The sequence below is a fragment of the Ictidomys tridecemlineatus genome, chromosome 3 (genome assembly GCF_052094955.1).
Source record: "Ictidomys tridecemlineatus isolate mIctTri1 chromosome 3, mIctTri1.hap1, whole genome shotgun sequence".
Taxonomy (NCBI): Eukaryota; Metazoa; Chordata; class Mammalia; order Rodentia; family Sciuridae; genus Ictidomys; species Ictidomys tridecemlineatus.
The window spans coordinates 98,787,206-98,803,927 of NC_135479.1; the positions used below are offsets into that span (position 1 = coordinate 98,787,206).

The 16,722-nt window shown below is 34.8% G+C and overlaps 1 protein-coding gene across 3 annotated transcripts in view; it reads left to right on the top strand.

Annotated features, from left to right (window-relative positions):
- The window catches only part of Dhx36 (DEAH-box helicase 36), a 40,082-nt gene extending 29,847 nt beyond the window's left edge, over positions 1-10,235 (top strand). For all 3 annotated transcript variants that reach the window (XM_078043531.1, XM_005325691.5, XM_078043532.1), the window contains exons 20-25: positions 464-547; positions 2,400-2,499; positions 2,594-2,684; positions 5,293-5,413; positions 6,353-6,505; positions 6,985-10,235. In XM_078043531.1, coding sequence (XP_077899657.1) covers positions 464-547; positions 2,400-2,499; positions 2,594-2,684; positions 5,293-5,413; positions 6,353-6,505; positions 6,985-7,170 — 735 coding nt within the window. In that variant the 3' untranslated portion in view covers positions 7,171-10,235. The remainder of the gene's footprint in view (positions 1-463; positions 548-2,399; positions 2,500-2,593; positions 2,685-5,292; positions 5,414-6,352; positions 6,506-6,984) is intronic.
- Positions 10,236-16,722: the final 6,487 nt, after the last annotated feature.

The following is a 16,722-nucleotide window of genomic DNA, read 5'->3' on the forward strand; positions in this document are numbered from 1 at the left end:
CTGACCTATATGACAGTCTTTATTCATTTACTCTTGTATTCAGATTTAACATTTTGATAGAATATCATAACCATGTACATGATTTAGATTAGGAAAATGTTTTCTGCTTTTGTAAGTCAGGCTTACCTGAACAGAAATCTTTGATACTCTTCTTTGAAAATGTAGGTGGCATTTAGTCCTGTTATATATAGTATGATGCCATTTTGTGTAAAGTACACAATCTCTTACTCTTTGACTTATTTGTATAAAAACCTGGAACTTGAGTGACAGATTTCTTAGGGACCAGCATCATAAGTGTGATTTTTACTTTGTAAATTTTGAAATTCTTTGAATTTTTTTACAAAGAAAATGAAACATCAATGGAAGGTTAGACTGTTATTAAATAAAGAAGGAAACTAGTAAATAATCTTTGCTCCAGGGATTGCTATGAGTAGATTTCTTCTTTTTTTTTTTTGCCTCATAGGGCTGGGAAGAAGCTAGGCGGCGTGGTTTTAGATATGAGAAGGACTACTGCTGGGAGTATTTTCTGTCCTCAAACACACTGCAGGTAATGATGGATGTTTTGCAGTAATTACCACATTGGAGTATATCTATATCCATTTTGTATAACTGGATATGTAGTAAGATGTGATACGTACAAAAAGTGTATGTACTTGTATGAGATATGACTGAAGAATTCATCCTAATTTAAAAAATGCTCAGTCATTAGCAAACTGAAAATTGACTTGACAACTCTGAAAGATATTGAGGCTAAAGAAAAAAATGAATGGAACCTAGCATCTTTCAACAGAAGAAATCTTAACCATTTTATGATATGAAATAGTTTAATGTGAATATATATTTCATAAAGCATATGAAAGAAAATAAGCCAATAGAAGACTGCTGAGCTAGGAACCCAAATTGAAGACCAAAAGAAAATCATAAAGAACAAAATGGATACCCTTGAAAGTAATTATTGCCATAGAAGAAAGGCTTGAGTTGGTCAGTTTATGGATTTAGCTAAAAAAAACAAAACTTAAAGCAGTTAAATAATAAAAAATTTTTAGACACCTCTTATACATCATGAGGACAGTAGATATCTCTATATAGAAATGGTGTATAAATGAATATTCAGAAACAAGTAAAGGATTATTTCTCTGAAATGGAAAAAATAAAGTGAATTAGAAGTATAAAAGATGACTTAATTGAAGTGTTGAGATATGTCCATTAAAGATACTAATTCAACTCTAAAGACAAAGGATGAGCATTTAAGAAAGCCCTCAAGAGATACTGTGCCTTTGAGCTTTTGAAAAACTCATTGATAGTGAAATGCTTCTTACTACGAGTTGAATCAAATGAAGATTTAAGGAATGGAGAACACATGCTGAGTCAGCTGGTAGTGTACTTTTATTTATATAGAGAACTTACACAAAGGAGTAAAGGGGTGAAGGAGTTACACATACAGAGCAGAATGTAAAGATCTTTATCCTGAATGGTAATAGGAACCAAGATGACAAAGTCAGTTATAGGGAGCAGTAGATAGGAAAATGAAATCTTGCATAGAGGTGACCCAAGTCTGTTTTATAATCTCCTAAGCTTAAAAGGAATTCAGTAGAAAATCTTTCTTGGGATATGAAACTGTAGACTCATTTAATGACTGTTCACTTTCTTGTCTGTAGTTTCTTCAGATTGGACTGAAGTTAAAAGAGTTTTATAAAAATATTGTTTTTAAAACTGATCTCATTAGGATATAATTTGTTAACATCTCTGCATAATGAATATCTGCAGTCTTGTGTACTTAATAATGATTATATCTGAAGATACTTGAGATGAGGGAAGTTTCTTCATTAGTACTTCTATTTTTTGAATGCTTTTACTGAGCCATGTATCATTTGTACTCAAATCATAATTTTCTTAAAAGTGTATGTGCCCATTCATTAACAAGAGTTCATTCTTAGTAACAAAAATATGGGTGTTGGTTAATGTTGATTATTTTGTGTTTGGTTCACCCCCCCCCTAAAAATAAAATATGGAGTGAGGAGCCGTTATTGAAATTGACTTTTTTGCAAAATGAAATAATCCTTAAATATCAGTGATTTGCAAACTTTGTCTATAAAAGGCCAGAATGTACTTCACGCTTTTAGGCTGTATAGTCTGTGTTGAATTATTCATCTTTATAATTACAATTCAAAAGCAGCCTTACACAATATGTAAATGATACGATGTGACTGTGTTCCAATAGCATTCTATTGACAAAACCTAGTTTTTATATTTGCCAACACCTCCTTTAAAATATTATATTTTTGTAAAAAAGTGTTCTCATAAAGCAAGGACAGTTTATGATTAACTTATGAGTATATGCTTTATACCCCCAGTGTGTGAACAGTGTTCTGGTTCTGCTTGTTACCATTGCTCTCTAGATGCTGCATAACATGAAAGGACAGTTTGCTGAGCATCTTCTTGGAGCTGGATTTGTAAGCAGTAGAAATCCTAAAGACCCAGAATCTAATATAAATTCAGGTAAAGGAGAAAACAAAGTGTGAATAACTTGCACTGTTGTCCATTGTCTCAGTATTTTACTTTTTTTCCCCCCTCTACCTTTCCACCCCCCTAGATAATGAGAAGATAATTAAAGCTGTCATCTGTGCTGGTTTATATCCCAAAGTTGCTAAAATTCGACTAAATTTGGGTAAAAAAAGAAAAATGTAAGCATTGAAGATTACTAAGGATTACTTTCAGTTCTCTTCCGTGAACTTTTGAAGTCTTCTAATTTAATAGGGCTTTTAATTGTAAAGTGTTCTTACTCATATTTAGGCCATATTCTTCATATATATATATATACATATATATATATATATATATATATTTGGGGTGGGTACTGGGGAATGAATCCAGGATTGCTTCATATCCCCCAGCCCTTTCCTTTTTTTTTTTTTTTTTTGAGACAGAATCTTGCTAAATTGCTGAGGTTGGCTTTGAACTTGTGATCCTCCTACCTTAGCCTCCCAAGCTACTGGGATTACAGGTGTGCATCACTGCACACAGCTTCATCTTTATTTTCATCACTTAGAAGGCAGCAAACTCAGAACACATCCTAAGAGTCACCTATCTGATCACTCATTAATTACAAAGAAAGTTAGTAAACTAACATGATACCAATGTAAATATTTGAAAGCCAGTCAGCTTTAAAAAACAAGTGCCTACATGCAGATTGGTTAAGTAGTGTTTGTTTCAGTGATTTTTCTTATTGCAAAATGGATAACAACTCTTTAAGTTTGTGGAAATTTCACTGTTTTGAGAAATAAAGTATATCTAGTATAGAAACACACACAGATAGCCTCTGTAGTAATTGGGGACAACTGTGAGCCATATTTCTGCCCAATAAGTAAATTCCATAAGTACAGAGAAGCTGAAAGTCACCAATGACTAGTGGTATGTGAATTGTTGCCACACTTTTGGAAGGCAAGTCTAGATTTTAATTATATATATCAGGAGTCATTAAAATAGTCATTGACCCAATGCACTGATAACTATGCATTTTAATTTCCTAGTGGCATTGCAAACAACATACATGTCTAGTACCAATGGGGAAATTAATAGCTTTGTGATCCTGTAGTTCTGTAGGTAGGCATTTAAACAGTCATTGTTGAAGAACATGTAAGATATTAAACTGATGTTAAATGAAAATGTTTGGTACCCCCCCCCAAGCCTGGGCAATCCCACCCACCTGGGAGGTTGAGCCAAGAGAATTACCAAGTTCAAGGCCCACCTGGGCAACTTATTGAGAACTGTCTCAAAATAAAAATTAAAAAGAAAAGAGACAGGGGCTAGGGATGTAGCTCAGGTAAAGTGTTTATCTGATATGAGCAAAGTTTTGGGTTCGATCCCCGATACAACATACACGTATACATACACAAAGTTGGATACCCTGTGATTTATAACCTGAAAATAAAGACTGCAAATATATTTTCAAAAAATACAGAGCATGCCAACACTATTTTGAGGCAGTGGTTTTCACTGGGGGTGATTTGTCCCCTCCAGAGAATATTGGACAATGTGTAGAGACATTTAAGGTTGGCAAAACTGGGACAGTGCTTAAGCTTACAAGAGGCCAAGGGTACTGCTAAACATCCCATATGAACTCTCCACAGTTAATTGTTATTCAGTTCAATTCATTAGTGCTGAGGTCAAGAAACTCTATTTAAAGGTATAAGATTATAGATAACCGATGACTTTTCATCATTATGGTTGGAGTTATCTGTATTTTAAGTCATATAACTACAGTACTTTGAAAGATTATTTTCTTTATATCTAACTTTATGGGTAGGTTATCAGAGAGACTCTTTGAAAATAAATATTTTATTATCTTCCTCTGTCATTCTAGGAGAGATTTATGAAAAAACAGTTTTCTTTGGATTGGCTTTGTTTTGTTCTAGGATAGACGGGTCAGTAAATTCTGGCTTACAGGCCAAAAACTTTTCTTTTAATAGAGCACAGCCACACTCATTGACATGCTGTATGTCCGCCTTCCTGCTGTGCTGTGTTGAGTTGCTGGGTCTGAGGCTGTAGAGTCAGATGCTATGTAGAAATTTGCCAACAGTTGTAGAATGACATTGGTTGAATTAACTGTTGGGTCAGAAAAAATAATTTGATTTATTCTGAATAATGAATCTCATAACTGTGTATTCTTAGAACTTAAAAAATACTCTTAAAAACAATTGGGAAGAATTTGAGATTATAGCTTTTATGTTCTTATGGAATACAAGAAATTTCCATTGCTATTTAAAAATAAACTCCTGTATAATATTATAAGCTCTTATAAATTGTGATAACTTATTAAAGAAAAGACCCCCCATAAGAATTGAGATATTGTACTGTCAAAATAGATGTATTCTAGATAATTCTGTTTTGAAATTGAGGGATTTGAGTGACTCTGAGACATTTAACCATATTTTAAGTTAGATTCTTTTAAATCGATTTTTATCAAAACTCGCTTTAAGATTTTTCGTTGTTCTTATTCTTAGTGGTATAGTATATATTTAAAATAAGGAATATTGTGTTAACTATTTTGTAATATATTGAATAATTAACACCTATAAGAGTTAGTTATGGTTTAGAGTGTTCCTATTTAGCTGATATTTCCCCATGTATCATTAAGAAAATTATTCTTTCCTTAAATGTAAACTTTGACATTTGTATGTTGCAAAAATTTACCTGTGGAATTACTTTTTGGTTCTGGGGTATGTTTGGAATTTTGGGGAAAAAAAGAATTTCCTAAAAAACTTAACAAACTGCATTTTAACTTTTTTAAAGGGTAAAAGTTTACACAAAAACAGATGGCCTGGTTGCTCTTCATCCTAAATCTGTTAATGTGGAGCAAACAGATTTTCACTACAACTGGCTTATCTATCACCTGAAGATGAGAACAAGTAGTGTAAGTGAACATTTAAATAATTATAAATCTGAACTATCAGTCTTACTTCCTTATAAATGGATAGTGTTCAAAATAATGAATATTTTTGCTTCTCACATAAATTGCAACTTTATTCTTTTAAACAGATAACCTATGCTTTTAACTGTTGTGGTGGAACTTTATGTGTTCATGAAAATAAGATAGTTATATTTGGTTTGTGTGATTTTGAGAGCCTGCTTTCAAAAGATCCTTGCATTTTATGGTGTACAGGAGTTTACACTGTGGGCACAGTTTTGTTAGCACAACAGTATACCTCATAAGTACTGGTCAGAATATTAAGTGGATTCTGTTTATTTATGAGATGATTTTTAAAATGCTGAATATATAGGTAAAAATAACTTCAGCTACACTAGTCTTTTGGTTTTGACACTCATAAAATATTTTGTCCAAAAAATAGTGTATTTTAAATTAAAACAAAAATATGAAATCTGTGTTTTCTGGATTGATAAAGAATATTTCATTTAAAATTATATTTCAGTGGCACATGCCTATAATCCCAGCGGCTTAGGAGGCTGAAGCAGGAGGATTGCAAGTTCAAAGCCAGCCTCAGCAATGATGAGGTGCTAAGCAACTCAGACTCTGTCTCTAAATAAAAAATATTAAATAAGGCTGGAAATATGACTCAGTGGTTGAGTGCCCCTGAGTTCAATCCCCAGTAAACACCTCCAGCCCCTCAAAAAAAGATTTCTTGGAGGTAGGAATATAACTCTGTGGGATAACATTTACCTGATATATAAGGAGGCGAAGGCTTTCCTGGGTTTGAACCACAGCATTGCAAATACGTAAATACTTTAGAAGGCGACCACGAATAAGAGCAGTATTGATGATGTTATCAAATTAGCCTGGTAATCATCCTTTCAGACTCCTAAATACACTGATTAACTTTAATTCTCATTACAGATATACTTGTATGACTGCACAGAAGTTTCCCCATACTGTCTCTTGTTCTTTGGAGGTGATATTTCCATCCAGAAGGATAATGACCAGGAAACCATTGCTGTAGATGAATGGATCGTGTTTCAATCTCCAGCAAGAATTGCCCATCTCGTTAAGGTGACTGATCTCTATGTGATTGTCTTTAGATGTCTGTGCCAGTCAGCAGATGATCTGGTGGTTTTGTTTCATATGTTATACAGTAAAGATTTTTACTTCATTTCAGCAGAGCATATAGTGTTGAGAAATTGATCCACAGTTTTTCCAAGTAGTTGTGTTTTTTTTGTTTTGTTTTTGGTGGTGCTATAGATTGAACCCAGGGCCTTGTGTGTGCTAGGCAAGCACTCTACCAAGTGAGCTAAATCCCCAGCCCTTCAAGTTGTTTTTTGAGGTAGTAACAGACCAACTTCAAAATGGCTCAGTCTGATGAAATTTGGAACTTTTTAACCACACTTTGTTTTTCACTAAATATTTCATGTTTTTGTGGGTGTGTAATAGCTTGTGAATCTCTTTGTATGAACTAAAATCATTTTTATCTAATACATTATTGGATAATATACCTTGCCTTTGTTGAATACATATAATTTTTTTACACTTAGGAATTAAGAAAGGAGCTAGATATCCTTCTACAAGAGAAGATTGAAAGCCCTCATCCTGTAGACTGGAAGGACACGAAATCCAGAGACTGTGCTGTCCTGTCAGCTATTACAGACTTAATCAAAACACAGGAGAAAGCAACTCCCAGGAACTTTCCACCACGCTTCCAGGATGGATATTACAGCTGACAACTTTTCTGTGGTGATCTGAAAAGCCAGTTTGACAACCATTTTCGTCATGGTTTAACTTCTGGCTAAATGCCAAACTCTGGGACATGACCAATTTTCATTTGTAAGGTAGAAACCTTTAGTGAGTAGTAAAGATTTAATGTGCATGACTTGATGATGTTATCTGTAGCTATTCTAAATATGCCATAAAAAGCAATATGTTCTCTGATCATAGTCTGTTGGGTCATGCCCACTCTTTGGAACTATTCCTCTGAGTCTTGTACCATAAGAAATTCCTTTGTTCTGTTATAAAAAATTAATTTTCTGTTCATAATTAAGTGAAGAACCAGTAAAAATGAATGGTTAGCCAGAAAGCAGGGTCAGGTAAGAATTTGAACACAGCCACATTTTTTAAAAAAATGAAACTTCGAACAGAAGTAAATTTGTTGTACTAAAGCCCAGTATTTAATAAAATGTACAGTATGTAAAGTCTCAGCTAACTTCTTGGCTTGGTTTCTACATCTCCACCCTCCCTTGGTTTCTTTGGTGTTTATGCTATTTCTAATATATAGGTCCTCCTCTTCATGCCTGGTACAGCATGATGTGGCAGCATTAGAGAGCATGGGTCTGCACCCTGATTAACCAAGTTCCAATCTCAGCTGTCAGTTAACTAGATGTCTTAGGCAAGTTACTTGGCTTTTCTGTTTTCTTAAATATAGGTAAATTGTGAGGCTGCAATATGTTGATACTGTTAAGCACATAGACTAGTGTCTGGTACATACCATATCCTCACTGAGTCTTATTTATCCATGAAATTTTTTTTAAATGTATGGTTTCTTTTTTTTTCAACACATACTTTACTTTCTTAGCCAGTGGAAGCTAGTGTGAGGACAGGTAATGTATGTTTTCAGCCCTGTCAGATTTTGACAACAATTGTTGGTTGTTTTCCAAAAGCCATTTTGTCCCTCCCTTCTTGCTTTCTTGTCAAAAGTATCCCCATTCTTGTGGGGCCTTGGGCCCTTGGATGTTGAACTCTTCCCCAAGAGTGAATTAGGTTGTTCTGAGCTAATTGTGTGTGATCTTACTCCCTTTATAAGTCATTTGTTAGGCGTGAACATGAATCTGTCCATGGCAATAGCAACTAAGAAGTGATCTGCAATGGGATGTCTGAGAAAGATTTTTCTTGCTAATTGACATAAAAGAGAAAACTGTGCTCTCTTTCTTTGGACATTGTCTTGTCAGAATCTGATACTGGGAACTGCTGTAGCCAACTTAGGATCAGAAAGGGGACACAGCTATATTCTGAGGTTGACTCAGGGTGGAAAGGGGACATCAAAGTCCTTGATCATGCTGGGTGAGCTGCAGAATTTAAGTGATTCTAGAACTGCCTACACATGGATTTATGTTAATAGAATAAGTCTTTCATTTTTTTTAAAGCCCCTTTTAGCAAAGTATTTTTAACTTGGCAGAAAGCATATTAACTGAAACAGTGTCATTGAGCTGTGGTCTCCTTCTGTTTATTGTGATGTAACAGTTTTGACCCTTATGTCTGAAGGTATTTAAAAAATGCAGAGAGCATCCTGCTATACCCTAAAGAATACAGATTTCATTGTGCCTTCCAATAAATTGCAAGGAAACCAAAGGAGTAAATGTATCCTTGGTGATGGGATGTATTGATGATGGTATGGTGTTCTGTTAATGGCACTGGTTCAGTTCCTACTCCCATCTCTGGGAATGTGTGTCACCCATCATTGCCTACCAAGGGGTCACATGTGCTGTGCCTCCTCAGTCCATTCTCTCAGCTGGTCTCCCACAGTGAGTATCTGGACTGAGTTATGTCACAATATTGTACATATTAGTTTTACCCATAAAGTCAAGGTGACCATCGAGTCCTGTTTGCTCTAGAAGAGTGTTTATTATTTGTAGGGATTTTTTCCCTCATATTATACAGTTTAATTACTTGGTCACTTGACCAAATGGTCTTGGAAGACAGGATTTAAAGATTCTGTTAAAAAAAAAAATTATTAGTTGATTCCATCTTTGCAAACTGGTATTTAGTCTTCCTGTGAATGGGAGAACTGCTGAGGAAGAATTAATAGGTGAGGGATTCACAGAAATTAAAGCAGTTACTGTCACCTCTAGTTTATTTCTTGTTTCTGATGCAGTTGGAAATCTTATTGAAGGTGCTACTAATGTTGTTTCTTTTGTTTACAGAATAGGGCATTCCTTTATGGAAAATAAGTTCTATATCTGAAATGTGTTTGCTGTGTAGAGATTTTGAAAGAATAAAGACATTAAGAAATCAAATGTCTTACCATTCTGAGCAGTATAGAGAATAACTTGAAAAATTAACAGTGAAACAGCCATATATGGGGAAAACATGGAAGAAATAAACCACTGTATAGGGTTTAAAAAGCACACAAAGAAAGCATATAACACCTGCCTAATTATTAATTATGGCAAAAACTCTAGATAAGTTGATACCAGTTAATAATTACAAGCTATTCTCTATTTTTACTGCATTTTTAAAACAAAAGTCCACCCCTACTAGTTATTAATTGTAGGAAAATTTTAGAAGGGATTTTAGTACCCCCTCATCCAGAGTAAATAAATAGTAGATTTCCCTCCATTCTTAGCTCTGAGTTTATATTTAGTTTTAAACAACTCTGATTATGTTGTATAATCATGTATTTGTGATAATGTTAATTGTTTTTAAATGGCATTTTTATTCTGATTTTTAAAACAATCCATCCTCACTAAGGAATCTTTGGAAATTCAATATAGAAATTAAATCATGTTACCATTTGTTATGTTATATTTCCATACTTTTTTTAAACTTTGAAGTATTTGTATACAATGAACTTAATTGGTTTAAGTGTATAAGTCAGTGAATTTGTCACCTGTATAAAGTTGTGTAATTAGTGCCACTACAATCTTGATACTGAATATTTACATCACCTAAATATTTCCTCATTCTTTGCAGGCAGTTCCCCTTCCCCACTTCTCCCTGGCCTCCATTCATATGCTTTTTGTCATCAGTTTTTCCTTTTCTAGAATCTCCAATAAATGGAATCATGTATATAGTCTTTGGTGTCCAGCTTCTTTCTCTTAAGGAACTGCAGAGCTTCTGAGATAAGCCATGTTGGCGCATGTGTTAGTGCTTTTGTTCAGTATTGCACTTTATCATTATGACAGTATTTGTTTACCAGTTGGTGGACATTTGACTTATTTTCAGTGTTTCAGCTATTATGAATAAAGCTGCTATGAATGTGTGTATACAGTCTGTGTGGTTATGTTTTTGCTACTCTTGTTTAAATACCTAGGTTTAAGAATGTAGTGTCATGGTAAGTGTATTCACTTCTCAGAAGTGACTGTTTTTAAAATGCCTTAGAAATAGAGAATAACTTATAATTCACTGGTATCAGCTTATTTAAGGCTTTTGCCATAATTAATGAATTACATGCCTGTCTTGCATTCCTAACAATGTGTGGGGTTCCAGGTGTTTCATATTCTTGCCAGTACATGGAATTTTCAGTTGGATTTTGGTTGTTTAATACTCACTTTTAGTGGATGTGTATCCTATTTCATGTTGTAGTCCTGTTTCATGTTATCATTTTTGCTTCTGTGATTAATGATGGGCATCTTTTCATGAGCTTGCTTGTTGATTTTGTTAATTGTCTTACATCCTGTGTGTTTTGATTTTGTACCTCACGTTGAATGGTTGGGAGCTGAACAGTATGTCTGAGTAGGGGAGAGAAGTTTATTTACTTTAGATATACAGGAAGTTATTCGTGTTCCTTGACAGTTAAAATGTCCAGTTGTGCCTACTATTCAGTTGGCTGCTACAGCTCAGAGGTAAGCCATGATATGAAGTCCCAGAGGAAAGGCGGTCATGATGGCAAGATGGTGCATATTCACCACAAAGTGAAGGGCGGGCCAGGGACGAGACAAGTGGTGGAAGTGCGTGGGAGCTGATCCACCATAGCTGAGGGAATCCACCAGTCCTGCTGAGCTAGGAAATCTGTGTGTCGTGACTACTCTTCTTCTAGTTCTTTATGTCTGGTATCAATTTTCAAGTAAGTTTTTTCAAGACAATGGTAAGTGGTATATTTCTGAGTCCTTGTAGAATAGATTGTGTTACCTTCACACAGTGAACACAACTTGGGCAGGAATAATTCATTTAGGAAAGTTTTAAAGAAGAGTCTTTGGTGACTTTTTTCTTTGTTGGCATTCTGGCTCAGTTTTTGACCACTGAATAACATGCTTGTAAAGAACCTCCTGGATCAGCTTATATGCATATTTTGGGGGAGAAGATTTGTGATATTTTGAAAAAAGGTGCAGGTGAATCATGTCGCCTAGACATGTTGAAAAGTGCCAGACAATTTATCAAAATTGACAGACTACTTGGCGCTGCTCACAGCAGAGGGAAATGCAAAGATGCAGCACTGTCTGCATCGAGTAATCCTCTGCACTAACACAGCACACTGGGACACTGCAGCCACTACACCGTCCTCCTATGGCTGTCCAATGAACTCCTTTCAGGTATCCATTTGAGGCACCACGTGGGTGGTCACAGACATACCTTTGGGTATGCAGTGCATCACTGTATATCACGGTCACATGTGATCTCTTGGTTCCATTTTGCACCATATACCAATGATAAATATAACATACAAAATACATGTTAATTTGAACTGTTCATGTTATTCAGTGAGACTTCCAGTCATCAGTAGGCTATTACTAAGTGTTGACTATAGGTTAACTCCCCCTACCACTTGTTATTCAAGGATAAGCTGTATGTTTCTTTTTTTTTAAAATTTATATATGACAGCAGAATTCGTTATAATTCTTATTACACATAGAGCACAATTTTTCGTTGTACACAAAATATATTCACACCAATTCGTGACATCATACATGTACTTTGGATAATAATGACCATCACATTCCACCATCATTTCTGACCCCATACCCTATCCCTTCCTCTCCAACTTCCTCTGCCATATCTAGAGTTCCTCTATTCCCCCCATATTCCCTCTCCCTACCCAACTATGAATCAGCCTCTTTATATCAGAGAAAACATTTGGCATTTGTTTTTTGGGGGGATTGGCTAACTTCACTTAGCGTTATCATTTTCTCTAAGTCCATCCATTTACCTGCAAATGCCATGATTTTATTCTCTTTTATTGCTGAGTAATCTTCCATTGTGTATATATACCACATTTTTTTTTTATCCATTTTTCATCTATTGAAGGGCATATAGGTTGGTTCCACAGTTTAGCTATTGTGAATTGTGCTGCTGTAAACATTGATGGCTGTGTCCCTTTAATATGCTGTTTTTAAGTCCTTTGGCTATAGACTGAGGAGAGGGATAGCTGGATCAAATGGTGGTTCCATGCCCAATTTTCCAAGAAATCTCCTTACTGCTTTCCATATTGGCTGCATCAATTTGCGGTCCCACCAGCAATGTATGAGTGTGCCTTTTTCTCCATATCCTCACCAACATTTTTTTTTCAAATATTTATTCTTAAGTTTAGGTGTACACAATATATTTATTTTACATTTATGTGGTGCTGAGAATGGAACCCAGTGAGTGCCTCTTGCATGCTAGGCGAGCACTCTACCACTGAGCCACAGCCACAGCCTCATCACCAACACTTATTGTCTTCATAATAGCTGCCATTCTGACTGGTGTGAGATGAAATCTTAGAGTGATTTTGATTTGCATTTCTCTGATTACTAGTGATGATGAACATTTTTTCATATATTTATTGACTGACTGTATATCATCATTTAAGAAGTGTCTTTTCAGGTCCTTGGGCCCATTTATCGATTGGGTTATTTGATTTTTGGTGTTTCACTTTCTGAGTTCTTTATAAACCTAGAGATTAGAGCTCTATCCGATGTGTGAGGGGTAAAGATTTGCTCCCAAGATGTAGGCTCTCTATTCACCTCACAGATTGTTTCTTTTGCTGAGAAGAAATTTTTTTGTTTGAGTCCATCCCATTTATTGATTCTTGATTTTAATTCTTGTGCCACAGGAGTCTTTAACGAAGTTGGGGCCTAATCCTACATAGGGCCTACTTTTTCTTCTATTAGACGTAGAGTCTCTGGTTTAATTCCTAAGTACTTGATCCATTTTGAGTTTAGTTTTGTGCATGGTGAGAGGTAGGAGTTTAATTTCATTTTGTTGCATATGGATTTCCAGTTTTCTCAGCACCATTTATTGAAGAGGCTATCTTTTCTCCAGTGCATGTTTTTGGCACCTTTGTCTAATATAAGATGATTGTAATTTTGTGGGTTAGTCTCTGTGTCCTCAATTCTGTACCATTGGTCTACCAGTCTGTTTTGGTGCCAGTACCATGCTGTTTTTGTTACTGTTGTTCTGTAGTATAGTTTAAGGTCTGGTATAGTGATGCCACCGTCTTCACTCTTCCTGCTAAGGATTGCTTTAGCTATTCTGGGTCTCTTATTTTTCCAGATGAATTTCATGATTGATATTTCTATTTCTATGAGGAATGCCATTGGGATTTTGATCAGAATTGCATTAAATCTGTATAGTGCTTTTGGTCATTTGGTCATTGTGATAATATTAATTCTGCCTATCCAAGAGCTCTTATATAGGCAGAATTAGTATTATTTTATTGTCTTCTAAGATCTTCTTTGACTTCTTTCTTTAGGGTTCTGTAATTTTTATTATATAGATCTTTCACCTCTTTCATTAAGTTGTTTCCCAAGTATTTTAATTCTTTGAGGCTTTTGTAAATGGTGTAGTTTTCCTTGTTTATGTTTCTGAGGATTTGTTATTGATATAGAGAAATGCCTTTGATTTATGGGTGTTGATTTTATAACCTGCTACTTTGCTAGTTCTAAAAGTTTGGTGGAGCTTTTTGGGTCTTCTACTATAGAATCATATTGTCAGCAAATAGTGCTAATTTAAGTTCTTCTTTTCCTAAATGTATCCCTTTAATTTCTTTTGTCTGTCTAATTGCTCTGGCCAGTGTTTCAAGGACTATGTTAAATAGAAGTGGTGAAAGAGAGCATTCCTGTCTTGTTCCATCCAGGTTTTTAGAAGGAATGCCTTAAATTTTTCTGCATTTAGAATGATGTTGGCCTGGGACTTAGCATAGGTAGCCTTTACAATGTTTATGTATGTTCCTGTTATCCCTAGTTTTTCTAGTGTTTTGAACATGAAGGAGTGCTGTATTTTGTCAAATGCTTTTTCTGCATCTATTAGATGATCATATGATTCTTATCTTTAAGTCTGTTGATGGGATGAATTACATTTTCCATATGTTGAACCAACCTTGCATCCCTGGGATAAATCCCACTTGATCATGGTGCACAATATTTTTGATATGTTTTTGTATTTGACTTGCCAGAATTTTATTGAATTTTTGCATCTATGTTTATTAGAGATATTGATCTGAAGTCTTCTTTCTTTGATGTGTCTTTGTCTGGTTTTGGAATCAGGGTGATATTGGTCTCATAGAATGAGCTTGGAAGTGCTCCCTCTTTTTCTATTTCTTGAAATAAATTGAAGAGTATTGGTATTAGTTCTTCCTTAAAGGTCTTGTAGAACTCGGCTGTGTATCCATCCAGTCCTGGACTTTATATCATCCCGATTTAACTTGGGCAAATCATATGACTCTAGAAATTAGTGGATGTCTTTGATATTTTCTATTTTATTGGAGTACAAGTTTTCAAAATAATTTCTAATTCTGTATTTCTGTTGTGATATTTCCTTTTTCATCCCATATGTTAGTGATTTGAGTTTTCTCTCTCCTTCTCTTCATTAGCATGGCTAAGTGTTTGTCAATTTTATTTATTTTTTCAAAGAACAAACTTTTTGTTATGTCAATTTTTTCAATTGTTTCTTTTGTTTAAATTTCATTGATTTCAGCTCTGTTTTTAATTATTTCCTATCTTCTGTTGCTTTTGGTATTGATTTGTTCTTCTTTTTCTAGATCTTTGAGATGTAATGTTAAGTCATTTATTTGTTGACTTTTTCTTCTTTTAAATGAACTCCATGCAATGAACTTTCCTCTTAGAACTGCTTTCCTAGTATCCCAGAGATTTTGAGATGTTTATCCATGTTCTCATTCATCTCTAAAATTTTTTAAATGTCCTCCTTGATGTCTCCTGCAACCCATTTTTTATTCAGTAGCATATTATTTAGTCTTGGTGTTGGAGTGGATTTTATTTCTTATTTTATCGTTGATTTCTAATTCCATTATGATCTGATAGAATACAGGGTAGTATCTCTACTTTTTTATATTTTCCAAGAGTTACTTTGTGGCATAGTATATGGTCTACTTTAGAGAAGGATCCATGTGCTGCTGAGAAGAAAGTATATTCTCGTTGAAGGATGTAATATTCTATATATGTCGGTTAAGTTTAAATTACTGATTATATTATTGAGTTCTATAGTTTCTTTGTACAGTTTTTGTTTGGAAGATCTATCTAGTGATGAAAGAGGTGTGTTAAAGTCACCCAAAATTATTGTGTGGTGGTCTATTTGACTCTTGAACTTGAGAAGATTTTGTTTGATGAACATAGATGCTCCATTGTTTGGGGCGTATATATTTATAATTGTTAAGTCTTGTTGGTATATGGCTCCTTTGAGCAGAATGTAGTGTCCTTCTTTATCCTTTTTGATTGACTTTTAACTTGATGTCTACTTTATTTGATGAGGATGGAATCCTCTGCTTACTCCCGCAGTCCATGTGAGTGGTATGTTTTTTCCCAACCCTTCACCTTCAGTCTGCGGATGTCTTTTTCTATGAGAGGAGTCTCCTGGAGGCAGCATATTGTTGGGTCTTTTTTTTTTCTTTTTAATCCAATCAGCTAGTCTATGTCTTTTGATCAGTGAGTTGAGGCCATTAACAGTCAGGACTATTATTGAGACATGATTTGTATTCTCAGCATTTTTGTTTATTTTTGATATTTAATGTGACTTGGTTTCTCCTCTGATTAGGTTTTCCTTTAGTGTAATACTTCCCTTTGTTGATTTTCATCATTGTTTTTCATTTCCTCTTCGTGGAAATTATTGCTGAAGATGTTCTGTAGTACAGGCTTTCTTTTAACTTTTGTTTATCATGGAAGCTTTTAATTTCATTGTCAAATCAAAATCTTAGTTTTGCTGGATATAAGATTCTTGGATGGCATCCATTTTCTTTCAGAGCTTGGTATATGTTGTTCCATGATCTTGTGGCTTTGAGGGTCTGGGTTGAAAATCTGCTGAGATATGAATTGGTCTCCCTATATGTGTTCTGATTCCTCTCTCATGTGGCTTTTAAGATTCTGTCCTTATTCTGTATGGCAGGCATTTTCATTATAATGTGCCTTAGTGTTGATCTGTTGTAATTCTGTACATCTGATGTCCTGTAAGCCTCCTGTATTTGGTTTTCCAATTCACCTTCATGCTTGGGAAATTTTCTGATATTATCTCATTGAAGAGATTGTACATTCCTTTGGTTTGAATCTCTGTGCCTTTCTCTATCCCAGTAACCTTAGATTTGGTCTTTTGATGCTGTCCCATAATTCTTGGATGTTCTGTTCATGGTTTCTTAC